Here is a 24,061-nt window from a genome sequence, read left to right as displayed (position 1 = left end):
CCTGCCTCCTCTCCACAGTTGACACAGGAGGGGTGTGTGGGAACATCTGGGGAAAGTTAGCCTCTGCTGCAGAAGCCAAACAGGTTCTAACCACCCCTCTTCTGGGAACAAGACAGGGCATGGGCGATACTAAATACCGAGCGGTCCAAGTAAATTCAGCCATGGGCACGCTGAAGAAGGCATCCTGGCTCAGAATTCCCCACTTCCGGGCAAGAGACAGAAAGGCATCCACAGCCCTCAGTGGATGCTATGAAGACATACCTCTGGGAATGTCTGGGAAAACCAGACAGCAGAATGAGGGCAACAAAACTGGCAGACAGAAACAGGGGAGGTGCTTTTTTGAATAAAGGTGTTTGTGGCAGGGTGGCTTCCTGGAAGGAGGAAAGGAGATGGGGGGAAAGCACAGAGAGATGCCTAAGAAAGAAGGGCTTCAGGTTGAAGGACTCCCGTTCTACCATACTCTCTTTTAACTGCTGAGAGAAAGACCCTTTGGTGATGAAACAGGTCGCTGGAGAGATGGGGCCGTCGTGGGTGGGGCACCTTCAACCTTCGCCATCAGTGACGCTCTCGAGGCCGCTCGCACCTTCACTGGTGTGCCTCGTGGTGGATGAGCTCCAGGACTCGGGGGGGGGGGGGGGGGGGGGCTAGGACTCCATCCTCCCCAGGGCTCCTCTGCTCCCCTGTACCTTGCAGGAAGTGGCCCCGGAGAGAAGGACCACCCTGGTTAAGGGCCAGAGGGTGGGGGGAGCGGGGGCGGGGCACAGGTGGGATGGGAGGAACTCAAGTGGGGAAGAAGCATCAGCTGCGGAGGGAGGGCCCAGCCCTGAGCCAGTCACTTTAAGGTGTCATCGGCGTTTTTGAACATGAGAATGGCGTTATAGATCTTCAAGGCTGGGCCCAGCTTGACGCTCATGATCTTCACAATGTCCGCCTGTGTCAGCAAAAGGAAGGCCTCGCCGTCAATCATCTGAGGGGTCGGGAGGGAGGTGGAAAGCGGAGAGGGGAAGGAGGAGGGTAGGGGTATGCGTGGAGGGTGGGGAGGGAGAAAGAAGATGGGCGTGAAGGACAGGTGTGGGGAGGGGCAGCGGAAGGCGGGGAGAGGAAGGAAAAAGGAGAAAGGACAAGGAAGGGAGGGAGGAAAAAAGGAAGACAGCGATGGGGACAGAGAAGGAAAGAAAGACATCCACTGGTCTCCCCGTGTCCACACACACACACACAGTCTCTCTCTCTCTTCCTGCTGGCTGGTCTGGATTTCAGAGTGTGTTTGCAAAACACTCTGCCTCCTCACTGACAGGGGCTTCTAAGAACCTGCTGTTGCTGTCCTCATATAAACCCACGAGTCTACATCAGTGCCGTGAATAATAAACCAGCAGACACCGCGGGCAATCCCACGGGATGTGGGCTAAGCTCTACGCTGTTACCCGTGAGCTCTTTTTGAGAAGAAAAGGCAGGGTGGGGAAGGAAGAGAGGAAAAAAGAGAGAGATTTAACCTGAATCTATCTAACCAAGCCTCTGCACCCGATGTCCAGTTTATAAGAAACACAGGGGAGAGTGGAATTAGTTAGATGACACTTCGAGGAAGCAATGAAACAAGTATACAAGTTCACATTCACCGAGACTGTTTTCAGTGTTGTGCAAAAAGAAACAAACAGAGGGCAACTATTCTAGAACAGAAGATACCTGAGAGATGTGATGACCCAGATCAGCTGTGTGAACTTTGCTTGGGTCCTGGCTCAAAAATACCAACTGCAAAAGATATCCCAGGCACGAGCAGGGAAATCTGAATACAGCAGAACACAGGTGATATAAAGCAGCTATTGCCCATTTGTTCGGTGGGATAACAAGGTGGTGGTTAGGCAGAGAAAGACTTTAGTTTTTAAGAGATGTGTGCTCATCACCAGACTGGACAGGCTACCCATCAGACCACTGATCCCGAATTGGAGCAAATCCAATTTCTCACTCATGAAGCATTCCTCTAATGACTGGTCTGTCCCAGCTGGAATGAATCCTGACTCATGTCCCACAAAGCATCACTTCAGCCAGAGAAAGCCCATTCCTTGGAGCAGCATCCTCCCTGGAGATGACAGATGATGTAGACCAGACCCTGGAGAAGGCAACCCTCAGACCTTGCAAAGGGCCCCCTCTACCCTGGGCAGACTCTACTGGACGTCAGTGGGCCACCAGCACACTGTCCCCTTTTGGCATTGCTTTCTTGTATCACAAGAAAATGCTTTCTTGTATTTCAGATCATGCTGGACTGAAATACATAACAGATGCTCAAGGGAGAGACTGCTCTTCTCCTAAAAAGGGGAGAAAGCCTGAGGACCAAACTCTGGGGTGATTCCGTGGCTGGCTAAGCCCCTGAACTCAAAGAGCATTGATTTACAACCTGTCACCACCCAAAGGAAGACCTCTAATGGATGCTACATCTTCTGCTCTGTCTCATTAAACACATGCAGAGAAGACTTGGTGCAAGACAGAAGGCTTAGCACAAGTTGTATAAGGATGGGAAGCCTTATTAATATTAGACATGACAGAATCAAGCTTTAAAACAATGAGACCATGAAACCAGCAAGAGATCATTTAATAGGGATACATGTAAAGTTTTACATTAAGGCTAATACCAAAAAACCTCCAGTGGTACTAGTAACACACTGGAAGATTTAGTGAGACTATAGTAGACAATTGATAGAAGGGGCAACTTGGGGACTTTCATGAACTCCAAGCTGGTGTGATGTGGCTATAATAAAGCTCGTGTGAACTTCTGCCAACAAAAATACAGGGCTCAAATCTGGAGAAGGAGAAAACTACCCAAAGGCCCGTTAACAGGAGAACTGTGGGATATTCATAACACAGAGCACTGCTCACGACAAAAAGGAGCTGAATACCAGTTACACGTAACGCGGATGAACCTCCAAATACTACACTGAAGAGACAAATGCAGAAGACTGTGTGCTGTGTGATTCCACTGACATGAAGTTCAAGAACAGATAAACTAATCTATGGAGCTAGAAATCAGAACAGCAGTTGTCTATGGGAGCTCACAACAGGGGTCAAGAAAGAACTTTCTGGTATGATGGATGTTTCATATCTGATTGACATATTGGGTTCAGGGTGTACACATTTCACAAAACCTGTAGAATTATACTTTTGAGAAGCATAGTTATATATGTGTGTGTACATTTCACTCCATGCATATTTTACCTCCATTTAAAAAACCTAGGTGTCAGCTCATCAGGTGTAGCCACTCTCTTGGGGACCACTCTCATGGGGGATGCTGATAATGGGGCAGGGGATACATGGGAACTCTCTGCACCTTCCTCTCAATTTTGCTGTGAACCTAAAACTGCTCTAAAAACATATAAAGTCTTTTTAAAAACAAAAGGAACGAACACCCAGAGGATCAGCAGCCCAGTGTGTTCTGTGTTGATCAGAGGGCATCTGAAACACAGGGCTCTGCACACAGTCCGACAAGAAGATCACGAACCAAGAAGGAGAGGAGCTTGGGAGGGCCACCACCCAAGGGTTGATGAAGACACTGGCCATGCTGGGCCTGGATAAAGAGATGCTTCCTGGGAAAGAGTAGACTTCTTTCTCTTGGGCACCTGTAGGCGGCATCTTTGGGGAGCTGAGACTACACTCTCTTAGGTGAAGAGGGTACATGTAGTCTTTGGAAGGAATTCCTAAATAAACTCAAAAGGTCTCATCTGATTTCAAACTATACAAATTAGGAAAGTCATGATAAAGCTCTTTATTTAAGGACAACTACACAGTGAAAGCCAGAACCACTATTGGCTGAGCCCTCCCTGTATCGGGCCTGTGGCTATATGTAGACACTAGTGACATAGTTACACTAGACATTCTGGTACCAGGATCCACTCATCAATTCCAGTGCTCATGTGGCCCTGCAAGGTAGTCATCATTATACCCATTTTATCTCTATTTTACAGATGAGGAGATGCAGACTCAAAAGACATCTAACAGGCAGAATCAGAATTCACACCCACCTGCCCAGGAAGCTAGTGGTTTTTCACCTACAACTCACTCTTTCTCATCTTCGGTAAGTTTTTGGGTCTTAATTTTATGTGTGTGTTAGCATCCTTGCAGTAAACAGCGATAGTCGTGTCAGTCAAAATACATTTTAATTGGTTGCCATTAGGGAAGCTAAGTTTGGACAGAGAGCAAAGGAGTGAATGGAATCGTGTTTCTGGGATGGTTTCCCTTCCTGCTGACAGTCTGAACACAGAGGGTTGGGTTCCCAAGCCAGGCCATGGTCATCCATACCGGGTTTTTCCCAAAGACGTGGGTCACTGTGACTGGTCCCCCCGACCTCAGGTGGGACAACAGAGGTCCTCCCTAGCTGGGGGGCAGTGCTGGGGAGGGTGCCCACGCCCTGCCATCTCAACGACCGTGACCCTGCTCGGTTCCCACCCTGCACCGAGCACCCACCTCATCCCTGAAGAGCCGCGCTTGGTCCTCACACCCTGTCAGGGTCTGAACGAAGCCGAAGACCTTGGAAACCAAAGGAGACGTGTTGCCAAGGGGACGGGGCTCGGGAGAGGAGGGAGGAGGTGCCCCTGCATGGCATTGGTGCCTCCTGGGCTCTGACAGTGTCATTTTTCTTAGCAGCCCCAGAGGATCCTGATTCTCTGTGTCGCTGGGGGCCCAAGGTGAGGCCACTTGCTCCCAAGGCCCGGGCTGAGCTGGTCTCTCCTGCTGGATTGGCGGCACGTCCCCCTCCCCACCCCCCAGGACGGGCCTATCAAATGGTGCTCAGGCAGCCCCCACTGGGCAGCTGGGAGAGGCTGTGGATGGAGGGATGATGAGTCAGGAGCGGTATGGGGCTTCCACCTGACGGGGCCCTTTCCTGAGCCCTCCCGCCGGGGCATGGTGAGAGCAAAGAGGAGGCAGAGGAAGAGGGAGGGGTCCCCGCCCCTCACCTCATCAATGGTCCACTTGGTGACTGTCGAGGCTGAGATGCCCGCCACGCCAGGCAGGAGCTTGCAGTGCTGCTCCCAGCACACAGACAGCGACCGGTCAGGGTGGGCCGACAGGGCCGACATGAAGAGGGACTGCTGCGTGACATCGGTGGTCAGCGCTGCAAGGCAGAGGCAGAGGCCAGCTGGCCAGGGCCGAGGACCAACCTGTCTCCCTCCAAAGCCTGCTTATCCTCAGGCCACCTGGGAGACTGGCTGGCAGAGGGCGCCGGACTGTGGCCCCTTTCAGACAGCCCTGCAGAGCCAAGGGGGTGAGGCAGATCCCGCAACTCCTCACCCGGCGCTTGTCCCTCATGTTACAGACCATGTAGGAAGACCTCACCCTCCCCCCAGGCTATAGCACCTGGGCCCCCAAGGATGCTCTTTTCTCCTGGAGCTGTGGCAGCATCCTGGAAACACCACTCTCTGGAGACCCTGCATCCACATGGCCCCCGATATCCAAGCCACCTCAGTGTGCCGTGCGCTCGGTCGCTTCAGTTTGTGTCCGACTCTGTGACCCTATGGACCAGAACCTGCCAGGCTCCTCTGTCCATGGGATTCTCCGGGGAAGAATACTGGAGTGGGTTGCTGTACCCTCAGCCTAGACATCAAAAGCCCATTCTGTTTGCCCTCCGTTTGCTAAGTCCTTTTGGGCCCTGACTGTTGCAGCCTCAGGGGGATTCTGTTTGAGAAGCGGAGTCAGCCTTCTCAGGAGACTTCCCTGGCAGTCCAGTGGCTGAGACGCCACGCTTCCACGAGAGGAGGCACAGGTTTGATCCCTGGTCAGGGAACTAAGATCCTCATGTGCCATGGCAGGGTGGTGGTGGTGGTGGTGGGGGAGAACCAGCCTGCCCTGTCTGAAGGGAAGCCCCCAGCCGATGCCACTGCCTTAAGCGCCTCTCCTCCCATTATGTCCCCAGCCGGGTCTGGTTCATTCCCTGCATGCCAGCCCCCCACCTACTCTGGCACCTCCAGGGTGATCCCTGACCCACTCGCCTACCCACACTGCCTGTCCCTCTGCTTCATCTGCTCCTGGAACCCCTGGCTCCCAACCTCCAGCCTCCAAGCGGCTCTACCATCTGGTGAGTGACCCTGCTCTCCCTGGCTTCCTCCTCGGCCGGGCTTGGCAGCTGCGTGCTTGGACTTCATCTACTTCTGGGGACTCTGGCAAACCTGGCCTCTGCCTACCTTACCTGCCTTGGCTGGCCTTGGGCCATGTGGCCACTGTCCCAGGGGGCTTGCCCTGCCTCTGCCCAGAGTCCAAGAGAGCCGGCTCTGTCCTATTCACTTGGTGCTAATTCCAGACTCTCATGCACGTGGCCCCCTGCTGCCCTCTTCTCCAAGGCCCACCTTGCTTATTACCGTGTCCTTCCATCCCTCCCCTTCACTTCAGCCTTTTGCCCTGACTCCTTGGACCTCACAATCATCCTTAGAGCCTCTGGGATCCTGGTTCCAGTCTCATTGATTGTTCTTCTCTAACTGCCCACCCCCTGTCTGTCTGCTCATTGGTCCAAACCAAGGCTCCCATCCACACCCTGAAGAGACCCAGCCTTCAGGACAACCCCGGAGCTTGTAACCGCTGCACAGCCCAGTCAGCTCTTGCAGGACCTGTTTAGGGTACAGCCTGGATCTCCCATGACAGCTGCCGCCACCAGCACTTGGCCTCCTGTCCCCGCCGTGTCCCTCTTTGAAGTCCGCTATCTGGTGCTCCGTGTATCCTGGCAAGGAGTCTGGGGGCTGAGCTCCTTATCTTTCTTCCCCAGAGCACAGGACAGAAGCATTTGTAGGCAGCCCGTAGTATCTTATCTAACTGCAAAACATCTACTGTGTGTGTTTGTGTGTGTGTGTGTGTGTGTGTGTGTGTGTGTGTGTGTTAGTTGCTCAGTCTTATCTGACTTTCTGAGACCCTATGGACTGTAGCCCGCCAGACCTCTAGTCCATGGGATTTTCCAGGCAAGAATACTGGAGTGGGTTGCCATTCCTTTCTCCAGGGATTGAACCTGGGTCTCCTGCATTGCAGGCATATTCTTTACCATTTGAGTCACCAGGGTGGTATCTTATCTAACTGCTAAATATCTATTATAGCACCTCTTCTTTTTTTTTTCTTTTGCTTAAAAACAATAGAAATGTGTTTCTCATAGTACTAGAAGCTGGAAGTCTCAGATCAAGGCACCAACAGACTGGGTATATATTGAAGGCCCACTTCCTGACCCCCAGGCTGCCATCTCCTCACTGTGTCCTCACATGGCAGAAGGGGCAAGGGGTCTCTTAGGAGGGCACTAATCCCATTCATGAGGGGTCCATCCTTGTGACCTAATCACCTCCCAAAGGCCCCACTCCAAATACCCTGACATTGAGGATTAAGTTTCAACATATGCGTTTAGGGGGTTACAAATATTCAGTCCAGAGTTTTATTATTGGAAGTTAGCAACTATGTGCTGAATAGGCACTGTGGGAAGGTGAGGGCAGGGAAGAGGGGGAATTCAGTATAACAGAAAACACAAATTGGACTTGGACTCAGTTCCTTACTAACTTGTTTTTTATTTCTTTTTAATTTTTTAATTTTTTTTGGTCTAACTTGTTTTTTTAATGCCAGGCACCTCACTTAACATGGGCCTCAGTTTCCCCATTCGAAAATGAACTGGTTGAGGGGACTTCTCTGGTGGTCCAGGGGTTAAGACTATGAGCTCTCAATGCAGGGGCCCGAGTCAGGGAACTAGATCCCACATGCCACAACTAAGAGTTCACATGCTGCTACCAAGACCCGGTGCAGCCAAATAAATTTTAAGAAGAAATAAAAAGATAAAGAAGTTGTGTAAGGAAATCATGGTGGTTTCCTCGTTCTTTCCAAGAGCTGACATTCACGGGCCCTGGAGGGCCCCATGAGCACCGTGAGCACAGCCAAGTCCTGAGCTCTCCAGGCAGGCAGCTTTCCCCAGGGAGCTGTTTTCCAGCAGACCCACACTGAGCAGGCCTACCCACGGATGCGTGAGAAGTCTCCGGAACAAAACCCAGAGGGACCAGTGTCCCCTATGCGAGAGCCAGCTGATGGAACAGGGGAGCCCTGCCCAGAGGTCAAAGGCCTGGGCACTGTCCCCCGCCCTGTCCCTGAAGTGTCTCAGGACTCGGGTGAATCCTTCCCAGTCCAATCTGGCACACAGCCTCATCCATGGAAAGACTTCCCAAGTTCTCAGGATAATTCTGGAATGAACACAGCAGGCCAGCGCCCTTTGGCAGTCAGAACACAGCCTTACAATGGAAGCTGACCAGGTGTACCACATCCATGTTGCAGACCACTTGTGAGAGTCAGCGAGATGGTATAGATAAAGTACCTGAAATGGTGCTTGGCCAATAGCAGGTGTTTGATAGTGTAGCAGCCACTATTATTTCAGGTAACTGACACCTGAAAAGCAGGTATTATTCATGTTTTCAAATAAGAAAGCTGAAGTTCAGAAATGTGACTTGCTCAAGGTCACACAGCTAGAAAGTAACGGCCGTGACTTCCCTCCCAGGAAGCCAAGACTGAGAAAAGCAGAGCTGGGGGCATCATCCCACCTCAAAGCGAGTGATCAGGAGCCCAGAGAGGCTCTGCATCTTGCTGGCAGACTCACAGCAATGCCTGAGGTACAAAGGGGCTAGCATGTGAGGCCGTTAGAGGCCCCATGCTGTGTCTCAATACTGCTCTGTACCTCCAAGTATTGTGACACCTGCCTCCCAGCCTCTCCCACCCTGTGAGATGCTGGTGAGTCCTCCCACCAAACACCAAGCTGCCACAGTGAACATGGGGGAGGACACAGGGAACAAATGACCCAGGACTCACTTGGAAAATCTTCCTGTGGGATCTTTCGGTACTTCGGAGGGCGCCCGATCCTGGAGAGAGAGGAGCTGGGCCCGTGGCAGGGACTAAGCACCTGCTCTGGCCTCGGAGGACTTGAGGCCCCGCACCCTTGCCCTCCGCACCGGCCGTGATGGCGAGGCTTCTTCCTTAGGGAGAAGCCCGAGAGGCTCCTCTTGCGGGCTGAGGCCTCCGTGTCCGACAGCTCTGCCTTCAGCCGGCTCTGGTTCTTCTCGGCCAGGGGGCAACCCGAGAGGCAGTGGTGAGCTGTGAACTTGCCAGTGACGTGGCCAGAGCCATCACAACCAGGAGTGGGGCACTTCCTGGAGCAGAAGAAGGTTTGAGATGAAGCTGCTTGGTCCCACTTGGCTCTTCCCAACCCTGGCCCCACTGGGAGAGTGGTCGGGTGGACCCTGGTTGGCCACCCATGGTGGGTACAAGACAGACCCCTCTGAGCAGTGCCTGAGGGTCCCTGCGCAGGAGCCCTTCACTCACCGGTGGTGAAAGCTGTACTTGGAGGTCCTGCTGTGTGGCAGGCTCCGATAGGTGAGAGGCGGACAGCCCGTGGGGGAGGCAGCGCTGGGCTCTCTGGGTTCTGGAGGGGCAGGCAGAAAAGGGTCAGCGCGGGGTCTTGGGGGTGGAGGTGGGCCTGGGGGAAGGGACATGGAGGTAGGGAAGGTCAGCGCTAGGAACCAGTTCCCAGGTACAGGGGTCCTGAGCCAGGCTGGGACACCACTTCCTGCAAATGGACATCAGCCCCTCCTGGGGGAACGGGGGCTTGGCTCTCATATACACTGTGGAAACCTGCAGGCCATACCCTCTGCCTCTGGAAAGAGGAGTGCCCTCGATCAGCTCGGGGCTGGTGTGGACACAGCTGCACCCAAAAGCTACATCAGGCAGATTCATGTTATTCTTGTTTTTCAGTTTCAACCCCAAGACTTTGGGGATTATATTTTTTAGTCTCTGCCTATGCTTGGAGAACAGTTGAGAAGGATCCACGCCCCATGTGAAACAGATGTGGGTGACCTCCAAGCCCTGCCGGCAGTGGGGAGCAGGATCTGATGCAGGGAGCCGCACTGCCTTAGCAAGCACCGCACATGCTCTGCGTGGCTCTGCTGAATGCTGAGAGGACTCCTCAGGGCACAGCTACCTCCTAAACATTTGCTCCCGGGTGAGCTTGGCCCTTCACACCTCCAGGTCCCCCACCCAGCAACTGGGGAGGCCAGAAGCACTGCTCAGTGCGGCAGAGACCGTCCCCAGGGTGGGGAGGATGAGGGACCCCAGAGTTTACTGTGGGCATGCTGTAGAAAGGGGTGTGCCAGGGCTCAGGGGCAGGGCCAGACATCAGGAGGAAAGGGTCAGAGCACCCCAGGGGTACACACGGAGAGGAGGCTGCAAGGGATGCCCCGTCTTGGAGCACCAGCCCGCCGGGTGGATGTCAGGGTGGTCAGCATCAATCCAGAAGTCATAGGCGTGACTCCAGCCATCAAAGTGGAGCTGGGGAGGAAAGGCCCGAGAGGTCAGGTGTTCCTCGTGGAGCCCAGCTCAGCCGGGAGGTCCTCCAGGCTCCAGGAGGCTCTCCCCATCCCTGGGGCCTGTCAGAAGCAAGATCCTGAATCAGAAGGACCAAGGGGCCAATCTCACAATAATCCATCTCGACCACCACACTTCCCAAGGGTTCCACCTCTGAAGCTACTGGCATGCATGCATGCCAAGTTGCTTCAGTCGTGTCCAATTCTTTGGGACCCCATGAACTGCAGCCTACCAACCAGGCTTCTCTGTCTACGGGGATTCTCCAGGCAAGCATACTGGAGTGGGTTGCCATCCCTCCTCCAGGGGATCTTCCCGACCCAGGGACAGAATCCGTGTCTCCTGCGGCTCCTGTACTGTAGGCGGATTCTTTACTGCTGAGCCACCAGGGAAGCCCGGGAGTTAACTGGTATCTCCCATCAGTCCTTGGGCAGGACAAGGATTCGTGGGCCCATCTGATAGGCTCAGAGAAGGGACAGGACTTGTCCTGACTCACAAAGGTTAAGTGGCAGATGAGACCTGACTGAGACCCAAGATCTTCGGCCTCAAGTTTAGAGCTCCCTTCCCTGCAACATGCAGCTTCCCTGCAGTCTGGCTCACGCCATACCCTTGACCTCAGCACTGTCTACGGAAGTCCTGCCCCGTTGGCCTGTCCACTCCCACAGCCCGAGGGGCCCAGAGCCACCTTTATCCGATGATCCTCCACATCCTCCACGCTGGCCACACGAATTAGGGCTGGGTTCCTGCGGTCCACGGCCTCCAGCTTCATGTTGACCAGGAAGCTGTGTGGGGGTCGCTTCAGGGGGAGAGGGGTCTTCAGGCCAAGGCCCTGCTCAGCAGAGCTGAGGCCCCAAGAGGGATGCCCAGGTGCTGTGCTTGGGGAAATTGTGGCCAAAGGGGGAGGCCGGGGCCCCATCCTGCCTGACTGAGGGCTCTGTGGTTTCCTGAACTCAGCTCTGGGGGCAGAGAAAGCCAACTCACCACCTTGAAGGCCCAGGTGGGCACAGCAGAGGCCCCGGTTTCTTCCAGATATTTCTCCCAACAGAAGCTGTCAGGGTCTGGGTAGTCTGGAGGAGAGGATGAGAGTAATGTCTAGGCACCTGGGTGTAGCGGGGAGCTCCTCCCCTCCAAGCAGGACCGGGGGCATGGAAAGGACAGGAGCCCGTGGACAGAAATCCCCCTGTGTCACAGCCTGCTCCTTGCAGTGGTCTCCTGAAGGGGAGGGGTGCCGGGCAGAAGCAAGCAGTTTAGTTGGTTATCTGGGAACCCTGGCTCCCAGTCCTCTCCTTGGCTCTATTGCCTCGCTCCAGCCCCAGTCCCATCTGAACCACTAATGTATGTTCTGAGTGCTAAGTCGCTTTAGTCGTGTCTGGCTCTTCGCGATCCTATGGACCGAAGCCCATCAGGCTTCTCTGTCCACGGAATTCTCCAGGCAAGAATACTACAGGGGTGTGCCATACCCTGACAGGGAAGGATACGCTTTCTTCACTCTGGATTCCTGTTCCCTTACTGAGAGGGCTCATCTAACTTTCGTCTTTTTTATTTTTTGGCTGTGAGATCTTAGTTCCCTGACCAGGGACTGAACCCTGGCAGTGAAAGGGCAGAGTCCTAACCCCTGGACCAGGAATTTCCCTTCAGCCTCAACAGAGTCAGGGTTGAACAGGACTCTCCTAAGATCAAAGGGTTCTCAGCTCCCAGGCAAAGAAGCGAAGGCTCCAGGCTACACATGCGCCCTCGGCCTGCCCCTAGAGACCCGGCTAATGAGGCACTGGTAAGGGACCAGGGAGGGGGGGTGGCTCAGGCTTCAGGGTCACCTTGCGGAGGGGTGAGGGGCTTTCCTTGCTTCTGGCACCAGCCCACCGGGTGGATGTAGGGGCTGCTGGAATCACACCTGAAACCCAAGAATTCTTCACTGTCTCAAGGTGAGACTTCGAGGCCTGGAGCCCGCTGTCCTGTGACATCATGGCGACAGGGCCCACCCTCATGTCGCTTCTGAGGGAGAGTCAGACTGGTGACTGGTGAGGGAGTCAGAAAATTCCAACAGTAACTAAAAATTCTAACACCGCCTTAGTATCTCAGAGAAAATCATGGGTCACAGGGATCTGCTTATCTTAACCTTGGTACTTTGAGATGAAACATTTAATTGTCATCATAATTGCTAACTGATGCAGACTGGGGTCCCCAACCTCCGGGATCTAACGCCTGCTGATCTGAGGTGGAGCTGATATAACAGAAATAAAGTGCACAATAAATGTAATGTGCTTGAATGATCCCAAAACCACCCCCCAGCTCCAGTCCTTGAAAATATTGTTTTCCATGAAATTGGTCCCTGGTGCCAAAAAGGCTGGGACCCTGTAGATCAGATCCACAGGGCACTCAATTGTCCCCTGAGCAATATGAATATCAGGGCTGAGCCAGGGCTACCTGGCCCATCCCATGCCCACCATCCCTCCCCTTCCCCTTCCCCCACCCCCTGGGGCCAGGTCTGGGCCCTCTCACTACCAGTAGTCGTAAGTGTCATCCCAGTTGTCAAAATGAACCAGGAAGCGGCCGTCCACCACGTCGGTCACACTGGCCACGCAGACGAGGGACGGGTTCATGCGGTCCACAGCCTCCAGCTTCATGCCCACCTGGAAGCCCAGGGGTGGGGGACTCTGGGGGCAAGAAGAGGGGCTGCCACGGCCAGGCCCAGGCTGGCTTGTGCTGGCCCAGGACCCACTGGCAAAGGAAGAGGAATAGTTTCCCTGGGGTTGTGTTTCTGCTGGGTGGGCACGGGGAGAGGGTGGGAGAAAGAGGCTGAGGAAGAGGGTCTCTCCAGGGCAGAATCAGAACCCCCAGCCCTGAGCCCTCAGGCACTTCTGGCCTCCGAGGGATGCTCAGAGGAAGCCTCACTGTGGAAGCATCACTGACAGGAGGCCACTCACTCACCCAAAGAGCCTGCCAGGCTGAGCACAAGCCTCCCCTCCCCAGACAACCCTGGCCCAGCTTGAGCTGAGGGGGCTGGGTCCACCACGGGGTGGTGGGGAAAGACGAGCTGACATGTGGGGCAGGGGGTGGGGAGAGGCGGCAGGGAGGCACCTGCCCTGTGGTGGACAGAAACTCCAAAAGCCATCACTTCCCTCAGTCTTTACAACAACCCTAGGGAGATGGGTATCATCGTCTCCATTTTTATAAGTTAAGTGACTTGCCCAGGACCACAAAGCTGGTCAATGGTGGGGCCGGGACTTGAACAGTTTGACTTTAACATCTGCATCCCCTGTCACAAGAGCTGGTAGAAGCCTGCCAGTCACCTGTAAGTATGGTCTCTGGGGCAGGATCGGGGTGGGTGGTACCTGTCCATGCCTGAACAACATGGGGCAGGCCCTGGCCCAAGGGGACCCGGGACTTTCCAGATGGTCACATGTTTACTGGGCTTCCCTGGTGGCTCAGTGGTAAAAGAATCCACCTGCCAATGCAGGAGACACAGGACACTCGGGTTCGAGCCCTGGGTCAGGACGGTCCTCTGGAGAAAGAAATGGCAACCCACTCCAGTATTCTTGCCTGGGAAATCCCATGAACAGAGGAGCCTGGTGGGCTACAGTCTATGCAGTCGCAGAGTCAGACACGATTTAGCGACAACAATAACATGTTTACTGGGAGTTCCCTAGATCTCTCAGGCCTCTGGTTTGGGATTAGAAGATGCTTTAACTGTGGGATAAAGTTGCCAGTTGCCTCAAACAGAGAGAAGGACAAGAGGAGGGCATTGGGACCACATGGGAGAGCCTCAATGTTGCTCAAAAGGATGGAAAAAGCCGCTCCCAGAATAAAGATTTGGACCTGACAACAAGAATTGCAGGGAAACCCAAGCAAGAAAGAAGGATACCTCTGTGTCCAGGCTCAGAGGGTATGTGTGGAGGAGAGGATTTCAGTAGTAGGGAGGAGGGGGGTGAACTGGAGGAAACCCGGAACTGCTTTCCTCTCTGGCCCTGGAGCTGCCCAGGGAGCCCCTCCCGTCCGGTGAGGACCAGAGCTGAGCTGAGAGCACCCGTAGGTGAGCGCTCGTCTGCCGACTCAGATGCCCTGGCCGGCTGCAGTGACTGTCCTGGGGGCACTCACGTGGCTCTGGCTCACAAACAGGTGTTTGGGGGCAGCCTGGGCTCTTGTGCTGCGCAGGTACTGGCTCCAGCTGAACTCCTCCTCCTTGTAACCTAGGCCCCTCGGGGGGGATGAACAGAGCGCCGTGCAGACAGAGGCTGGGCTGTGGCGAGGGCACCCCACATGGAAGCAGCAGAATCAGGCAGGCCTGAGGACCCCACAACCCTCAGGAACCTGCCCAGGGACCCCCCTGCCAATGCAGGACGCAGCCTGGGTGGGTTTCTCTCAAAGGGCAAGGGCAGAGCAGAAGCCCTAAGGCCGAGTCATAGCAGGATGAGACGCAGAAAGGCTGGCTGTGCAATGGGAACAGGGAAGGGGGGGGACCACAGGGAAGGGGTGAGGGAAGGTCTGGGGGCTCACTGCCTCACTGGGACCAACCCAGCTAGGTCTTACCTTTGGGGGGCTGCAGCTTGTGCCCCGTCTTCTCGAACCAGCCAGCCGGATGAATGTCAGGGGAATTGGCATTGACCCAGAAGTCATGGCACTCGGAATACCCATCAAAGTGCAGACGCAGGCGGGAGCCACACACCTGACCCCGTAAGGGGGAAGCACGGGGACTCCAATGCCAGCAGACACCCTGTTTCCCTTCCCGCACCGCTCCTCGGCCAGCCTGGTAGTCTCAGGGGTCTGTTGCTACAAGGTTCCCGCCTTCACCCCTCCTGCCTCCCAGATTTCCCGGCATCCTAAACTTTGCCATACACCCTCCCATCCTACAAGGAGCACAGCTCATGTGCTAATGAGCCTGAGCTCTGGGCACAAGACAGGATATTCTCAGACACCCTCTGGCCCCTTTGAGCCCTGGACAGATTCTAAAGGCACTGATTAAAGCTCAGGGCCCCAAGGACTCTTCCTTCCGCTACCTTCTCTCACTGCTCAGACCTCAGCTTGCCAATGGCGGTTCCTTGAACATGGTGCCCTTGAACGTGTTGTTCCGTGGCCCAGTGCCTTTTTCTCACTTTGCCTCTTGTGCCTGGGACACACTACTCACCTCTCAAGACTCAGCAATGGAGGCTCTTCCCCCTGAAGCCGTTCCTGCCCCTTCAGTGGCCCCCTGCACACAACTGTCATCACCCCTGGGGGGTATCACTGTTTATCTGGCTGATGCCCACACAACTGTGAGCTCCTAAGATGATAAGGACCTTGTTGGACTCATGCCACCATTCCTGCCCCAGGGAGTGCTGCTCCTCAGTAACCTCACCATCTCAACCCTTCTCCTGCTTTTTGTTTGTATTTTAGTGTTCTGCATATTCTGCCTCAACCCTCTATTAGGTTGGATGCTGTCTGAATCCAGGCCTTCCGTGCCCTTGGCTGACTCCTTCAGTCCATCCTGAGGGGAGTCATCAGGATGGGGATGCCAGCCTCAGCTCACCTCAGCCACGGTGAGGATGAAGTACATGCTCGGGTGCTGAGGGTCGATGCCTTCCAACTTCATGCCCGGTCTGAAGCCATTCTTGTTATGAGTGACCGTCTGGTGCTGTTAACGCACAGATAGGAGAGGATCCAGCTCCCCTCTGGCATTATCCTAGCCTAGTGGGCTGGGGGCAAAGGAACTACCTTTGGGGCCCGCCTGCTCAGCACTACCAAAGAGGTAACTTATTTGGGGAACTTTACTACAGGGATCCAAAGCAGGACAGATTAGCCTCCAGGTCCCTTGAAAAGTGGGCTTTAGGGCTTCATCTTACCCAAGTCAGTGTGTAGAATTAAGTTAAAGGCAACAGAATTCAAAAGTCTGCAGGCCCAGTGATGGGTAAGCCTGAGTCCCACCTCCTATTTCTTCCCACCCAGGAAGCCCCTTACAGTGAGCCCTTGTCTACTCTGGGTCCCTAATCAGTCTGTCCCCCTTCCATCCTGCCAGTCCTTTGAGGCATGTCAAACAGAGAAAGCAGCAGAAGGCCTGAGTCTGAAGGTGAGTCCCTGGACTGGGAGACAAGCCCTTTCTAACACAGAAGTATACAACTCACGTCCTGGAAGAGGCTGATGGGGGCAGCGATGGCCTTCTGCTCCTCAAGGTAGGATTCCCACGACCAGCCTGGTTTCTTCTCCTCTGAGGCTGTGGGGAGGAGGCAGACAGGCTGACCCCTCAGGTGGTGGTTGGTGGTTTACTCGCTAAGTCCTATCCTGACTCTTGCAACCCCATGGGCTGCAGCCCACCAGGCTCCTCTGTCCCTGGAATTCTCCAGGCAAGAATACTGGAGTGGGTTGCTATTTCCTCCTCCTGGGGATCTTCCCGATCTGGGGATCGAACCCACGTCTCCTGCATTGCAGGCAGATTCTTTACCAACAGAGCCACCAGGAAAGTCCTAGGTTGTTTCTTAAATACTACCTTCCTCAGTTCCCCCAACCCAACTCTACCTTAACCTCCAAAACAAACATCTGTCTGTGATCACATGCTGCCTTCTGAGCCCACTCAGCCACAGGGGTGCCGGACACACAGGGCCCAGGTGAGACTCAGTCTCAGGTAAGGCTGCACCAAATTCTGCCTACCCTGCCCGGCCCCCACTCCTAGACCATTGTCAGCAAAGGCACTCTGGATTACAGGCCCACTAACAGAGGTTGCAAAGTCTCAACCACAGAGGGCCAAAGCTGTATGACAAGTCCTGAGCCAGAGGACTGAACCTAAGCTCACTGGGAAAGAAGAGGAAAAAGAGAAAAAACAGAGAGGAAAACATGCAAGGAGGAAGAACAGAAGAGACCACACAGAGGGTTTCCCTGGTGGCAGGTGGTTAACAACCCATCTGCCAATGCAGGGGACACAGGTTAGACTCCTGGTCTGGGGAGATTCTACACGTCCCAGAGCAGCTAGGCCTGTGGGCCACAGCTACTGAAGCCTATACTCTCTAGAGCTAGAAAGCTGCAATTACTGAAGTCTTAGTGCCCAGAGCCTGTGCTCTGAAACAAGAAACCACCACAATGAGAAGCCCAGGCACTGCAAAGAAGAGTAGCCCCTGCTCGCAGCAACCAAAGCAAGCCAACAGACCCAGGACAGTCAAAATCCCCCCTCAAAGAGCTATGACTTCATACCCACTAGGATGGTTATAATAAAAAAGACAGAGGGCCTTCTCTGGTGGTCCAGTGGCTAAGACTCTGTGGCCCCAATGCAGGGCACCTGGGTTTGATCCCTGGACAGGGAACTAGATCCCATATGCTGCAATTAAAAGTCAGGACAGCTAAATAAATCCTTTTTAAAAATAGAAAAGACAAATTATAACAAGCCTTGGTGAGAATGTGGATAAATTGGAACTTTCATACGCCACTGGTGGGAATATACGGTGGTTTGGCCACTTTGGAAAACATTCTAGCAGTTCCTTAAGAGGCTAAACATATGGTTACCGCAGCAACCAGCAATTCCACTCCTATGTACATACCCAAGAGAAATGAACACTTATGGCCAGACAAAATTTGTGCACAGATGTTCATATCAGTGTTATTCATAACAGCCTCAAAGTGGAAAGAACACACATACCCATCAGTTGATAAAGTGTGATATTTCCTATGATGGAATATTATTCAGCAATAAAAATGGATGAAATACTGATACATGGTACAACATGAATAAACTATGAAAACACTGTGCCAAGTGCAAGAAGCCAGTCACAAAGGACCACATACTATATGATCTCATTTATATGAAATGTCTAAAATAGGCAAATCCACATATACAGAAAGTAGACTGGTGGTTGACTAAGGCTGGAAGGGAATTCGTGGTTTGGGGGGAATGTCAGTTAATGGGTATAGGGTTTCTTTTTAGAGTTATGAAAATGTTCTAAAATTGATTGTGATGTTTATACAATTCCATGAATAGACCAAAACCCACTGAATTGTATATCTCAAATGAGTAGATTGCATGTTTTGTGAATTATAACTCAATAAAACTATTAGAAAGCTATTTCTTACAAAAACATGTATAAAGCATTAACTGTAGAAAAAAATGGATATGTTAGACACAGATTCTCTGCACACATAGGACACATGAGCAGCCCTGCCGTGCCCACTCCTACTCCCAGATTCTTCTGTCAAAAGATCCCCAAAATGAGTGGGAAAAGATTTTAGCCATAAGAGCAAACTTCTATCTACTGACAAGGTTTCTTCCCTTGAAAAAGGCAGAAAGGAGAAAATATCCAGAAACTAATGCCACACATTAATGTTCACAGTTGAGATGGTGAAATGTACAAATCAAAAGATAACTTCAACCTGGTCAACAGGACCCAGCAGAAAAAATGCTTGTTTAAGAACGTACTTTCTTAAGAAAGACAGAGCAGTGGAGCCAATATATCTATATATCTATAGTTAGATATATACAATATAGTTAGATATATTAGCTCCTGCCTCTATTTACGGAGAAGGCAATGGCACTGCACTCCAGTACTCTTGCCTGGAAAATCCCATGGATGGAGGAGCCTGGTGGGCTGCGGTCCATGCGGTTGCTAAGAGTCGGACACGACTGAGTGACTTCACTTTCACTTTTCACTTTCATGCATTGGAGAAGGAAATGGCAAACCACCCCAGTGTTCTTGCTTGGAGAATCCCAGGGACGGGGGAGCCTGATGGACTGCCGTCTATGGGGTTGCACAGAGTCGGACACAACTGAAGTGACTTAGCAGCAGCAGCAGCAGCAGCCTCTATTTAAGACTTAAGAGGACATAAACCAGAACTTTCCTGGTGGTCCAGTGGCTAAGACTCCATTCTCCCAAAGCAGGGGGCCTGGGTTTGATCCCTGGGGAGGGAACTAGCCCCCACATGCCTTAACTAAGAATTTGCATGCCTCGACTAAAGAGCCCACATGCCACAATGAAGATCAAAGATCCTTTGTGCCACAACAAAGACCTGGTACAGCCAAATAATTAAATTAATTAAAAGAGGACAAACACTAATGAGCGCTAAGACTTTGACTTCTGATGTGACAGCCTTGGGTGAGAAAGAGAGCCATGAAAATATGATTTGGCTAAGATAGGCAGAATATAGAATAGGTACTATAGAGTTTGAAGCCCTGGACACAGATCAGGCTCCTCTGACTAGCAATGGGTTCATAAAGGAGAAAGATGTCCTAAAACTGACCTCACTCTCTGGCTCTCTAAGGAACAGGAAAGACAGTAACTCATGCAACTAACCCATGGTCCAAGAGGAAGCACTGACATACAACTCATTTATTCATCCACTGAACAAACATTTATTGAGAGTGTACTCCACACCAGCCTCTGGGCTAAGGACCAGGGATATAATGACTAGCAGAAGAGATTCAGTTTTGAGGGAGGCAGCGAGACATTGCTTCAGTCTCTGGGTGAGTTTGATAAACTCTACTTGGCTCCAATTGGCTGCTGTCACAGAAAGTGGAGATGGTAATGCAGAAGGTCTGAGGGCCACAGCTGGCTATTAATGATCTTTGTTCCATTTTTCTTGGATCCAAAGGATTAGAATGGAGGCCCAAATAGCAAGGTCAGACCAATGACCAGTATGGACTTGCCCACACCACCACAGGGAAGCAATACCATGTGGTGCCATTAAAGTCTGCTCAAGTCTTTAGATATTATGAGGCCTACTCACAACTGGATGCTGCTGCTATTGCTGCTAAGTCACTGGATAACAGAGGATAAACAAACACATGATATAAGCCTCAAGAAGATACATATACCATGGCACAAACCAAAAACACACATGCTCTGTCACACACGCACACATACATACTAACTTATGGTCATCTATATATGTACAATACACCATCACAATGGTAACCTGCACTCCCAGTTTCACACCTCCAAAGGCGTACACACACAGCTCATGAATATATATACACAGGCTATCATACCAGGCTGGCTGCTGTTCCATTCCTCACTTTCTGGGGTGTTAGTGGTAGCTTGTCCCTCTGGATCCTTTCCTTCTTCTTGCTTCTCCTGTAGAAGGCAACAGATCCCAGCTTCCTGTCTTTGTGAGTTGGCGTGAAGCCCCTATCTCTATTCCTGATCCAGGCCTAGCTCTCTGGTCACACGGTGTTCTGCTCCCAACGGGTGGATATTCTTCTAGGCTACCAGCAGGAACACAGCTCTGGTAGACAACCCTTTACCACATGGGCACAGTCTCATACCCCCTAGTTTACACAGCCTGATTATAGTTCTCCTCATTCCCAGGTGGGGAAACTGAGGACATGAATACCTGCCCTGTGCTCCATGGCCTCTAGCCCAGAGCTGGGGCCCCACTGAGGAATCTGTCCATTTGCCTGCACACCTGCTTGGGTGCTGGTTCATGTCAACGTGACAGCCCTGCCTCTAGACTGAGATGGGGGCTCTAGAAAAACAGGAAAGGGGGTTATTTATTTCCCTGGAACCAAGTCCAGGATCTGACTCCAGACAGGACCCCAAATTATGATGAGTGAGTTACTATGTGTCTTCTGTGGCCCAGCCCCACCATCTGGATTAATGGAGGGGCTGGTGAGAATTGAGGTATAGCCTCCAGCCTCCCTTGCCCTCCCAGCTGTCCGCCTCCTACCATGGCCTCGGGCTCAGACTCCTCCTCGGATGGGCTCTGATATTCCCTGCGCTTCCTCTTCTTCACGGGTTTGAGGAGCTCAGAGGCGCTGGTGCAGTTGTTCTGGCCTGAGGAGTTCTCCACTATGACTGACCTGAGGGACAGGCAGCCTGAGGGAAGGAACCACCCACCCTGCACCATCCACCTCCCTTCAAAGCTCAGAACAGGAGCAGGGGCCTTGGGGCCAGAGAAGCCCCAAAGGGGCTTTGGGGCGGGAGAAGGCAGAGAAGTGGGGCTTAATTCCTTCCGGCTTACCGCTCCTGGAAGCGCTGAGGGCAGCCATCATTGCAGGAACTAGGATCTGGACCAGCGCCTTGCTGAGGCCCACAAGCCTGGCACGGGCAGGTGCCATCATCCTCTGGTGGGTCTTGAGGCGGACCTTCTGGAGGGTCCTGGGAGAGGCCCGCTGGGGGAGACCAAAGGCACCTCAGAACGCCCACCCAACACATCCACACTCAGGCTCCGCCAATCTCGGAGCCCACTCTGGGCCTCCACCTCGGTCCTGTTCCCCACTTTCCCCACTGGACAGCCCTGCCTCCCTCGCCAGAGCCTTCTCCGCCCCAAGACCAACACGCCGGCCCGGGCACACCCCCCGGGACCCGGGCCACGCCCCTTCGGGCCACGCCTCTGGCTTCGGCTCCCCTGCGAGTTCGGGACTCTCCCAGCCTCCGCAGGGGCCCAGCTGCGGGCCTGAGGCTCCTACCCGGCTGTTGCGGGTCCGCGCCGCCACCCCTCGCCGGGGCCTCGCCATCTTCGTACTCGGCCACGCCTTCCCGCCGCAGCTCTGGGCTTGGGGGTTGCTCTGCTCCCACCATGTTCGGCGGCGCGTACTCGCTTATCCGGAACTGTAGCGCGGGAGGGTCAGAGGGGCACAACTCCTGGACTGGCCCTTGACCCACCCCCAGTCAGCATGGTCCCCTCTCCCGCCGCCACACTACAAGCCACGCCTCCAAGGCTCATTCACCGTAAGACAGGCCCTAGAACCTCCCAACTGTCTCCTCTTGGGAGCGCAGCACTTCAAGCCCCGCCCCCAGAGTCCCTCACCTTAAGCCCCGCCCGCAGAATCCTCCCTCTCGGCCAGCTTCCCCACCTTCCGCCTCTGGCCCCGCCTCCGGGCCCGCAGGCCCCGCCCCACAGCTGCGGCTCGCGGGACCCCTCCAATCCCCACGGCTACTGACCCGCAGGCCACTCCCCGAAGGCGGGGCCGCGGCTTCGGTCCACTCCAGGAGCCGCACTGTGCTGGCGCTGGGGCTGCCCGCTGGCCCCGTGCTCAACTGCGGGAGAACCGTGGCTGTGACAGGTACGCTGCCGGCCGCTCGCTCCGGGGTGCCCACGTGGATCGGCTCCCGCGGAAAGCAGGACACATCCAGGGCACTGCTGGGCAGACCCAGGGCGGCCGAGCTGGCTGCGAACAGATACACGGACAGACACGACACAGGTGAAGCCTGACGACCCTGCCCCAACCCTGCCATGCAAGTGTGGGGGCAGGTGAAAAGTATCGTCTCCTCCCCAGGACCCACATCTGCTTGGACATGGATGTGGATGCTCCTGTTCCCCCAGACCCCTGGCTCGGCCCACCTGGAATGATAAAGGCAGCAGCGGGCAGGTGAGAGCCGGAGCCTGGGTTATCTCTGGCCACCAGGTGCACGCTGACCTCCCCTGTGGAAGGTCCCTTCAGTGTCCTCAGCATCTCCATTTCAGCATGCCCCTCCATCCTGGTAGGCCTACAAATGGAACACAGCCCCCAAGGGGATCAGGGAGGTAGGGGGCCTCCATGAGGAGGAGCTGCCCACCCTCAGAGAAAAGCCTCAGCCATGAGGGGAGTAAGGTGTTTTAGGAGCCCAGCATAAAGTTTGGCTCCTGGCTCTATCCAGGTCACCCAGGTGAGAGCTCTGGCCAGACCCTGCTCCTCCCCCCAGGCCCTGTAAGATGGGCATGTGTGAAGATGCTTTGTAAACTGCTGTGCACTCTCTAGGGAGTCTCGGGGAGTGTCTCCGGCCGAGGTTCTACCTGGTCAGCTATCTCATGGCACAGCCCAGGCCAAGTCCAAACTCCCCTCTTTCTCAACCTCCACCTCCATCCCCAGTAGAATCACTCCCTTCTCCCTCTGGGAATTCAGAACCCTCAAGTACCAGATTCTCCTTCAATCATACAGGTCATTTTCCTGGGAGATGATCTTTCCTGATAGTGTTCTTTTATGCCTCCTGCCCACCACTCCCTCCAACCCCAAGCAAAGAGTGGGCACTCAAACATCTGTTGAGGGAACTTCTCTGGTGGCCCAGTGGTTAGGACTCCAAGTTTCCACTGCAGGGGGCACAGGTTTGATCCTTGGTTGGGGGAACTAAGATCCCACATGTAAAAAAAAAGAAAAAACAAAACAAAAAACCCAGCCAAACAAACACACACATACAAAAACAAAACAAAAAACATAAAAACCCCATCATCTGAAGAGCAAAGGGGTAATGTATGAGAATGCAGGCAGTGCAAAATTTTGCTTTAATAAAGCAAAGGCAGACCCTTTAATAAAGGGTCGAACACGTACATATATGGGAAAAAAGACCTAGTGACGTAACAAATATACTTAATATCTATCATTTACTTAACTCCTTAAATATGCTGGCATGCAGCAGGTGCTGTGTTGGATTTCACTAATTTGAACTTGTTAATAAAAAACAATATAGGGAATTCCCTGTGCTTCCACTGCTGGGGACCCGTGTTCGATCCCTGGTTGTGGAACTAAGATTCTGCACGCCGAGAGGCATAGCCAAAAAAAAAAAAAAAAAAAAAAGCAGTGTATGAGTAAGTGATATTTGGTTGCTTTAAGATGTCAGTAGGGCTTGACAATGGCTTCTGGCATATATGTTAAAGGAAAGAACATAGGTGCAGGCTTAAGTTAGACTTAAGTCAGTTTGAATCTCAGATCCCCCCTTAAACGCCTGTGATTCTGAGTAAGTAGCTTTCTGTCGTTGAGCCTCAGTTTCCTCATGTGTAAAATGAAGGGGATAATGGTATTTATCTTAAAGGGCTCTGATGAAGATTAAGTGGAAAAAATATGTAAAGTCTTGAT

At 53.3% G+C, this 24,061-nt stretch overlaps 1 protein-coding gene across 1 annotated transcript; it reads right to left on the bottom strand.

Annotated features, from left to right (window-relative positions):
* Positions 1-749: 749 nt before the first annotated feature.
* L3MBTL1 (L3MBTL histone methyl-lysine binding protein 1) lies at positions 750-22,708 on the bottom strand. Its single transcript, XM_061127311.1, has 20 exons — positions 22,573-22,708; positions 22,173-22,399; positions 21,698-21,839; positions 21,250-21,400; positions 20,956-21,088; positions 20,279-20,363; positions 16,437-16,525; positions 15,845-15,949; positions 14,869-15,004; positions 14,437-14,528; positions 12,844-12,995; positions 12,156-12,232; positions 11,323-11,408; positions 11,027-11,137; positions 10,194-10,308; positions 9,307-9,406; positions 8,797-9,134; positions 4,941-5,098; positions 4,450-4,512; positions 750-931 (listed from the first exon to the last, which is right to left on the bottom strand). Exons 1-20 carry the CDS (start codon positions 22,706-22,708, stop codon positions 833-835), a joined length of 2,595 nt encoding a protein of 864 aa, XP_060983294.1. The 3' UTR covers positions 750-832.
* Positions 22,709-24,061: the final 1,353 nt, after the last annotated feature.

This window comes from Dama dama, chromosome 23, assembly GCF_033118175.1.
Source record: "Dama dama isolate Ldn47 chromosome 23, ASM3311817v1, whole genome shotgun sequence".
Classification (NCBI taxonomy): Eukaryota; Metazoa; Chordata; class Mammalia; order Artiodactyla; family Cervidae; genus Dama; species Dama dama.
The sequence above is the reverse complement of the archived record's forward strand: the minus strand, read 5'-3'. Positions and strand labels throughout refer to the sequence as shown.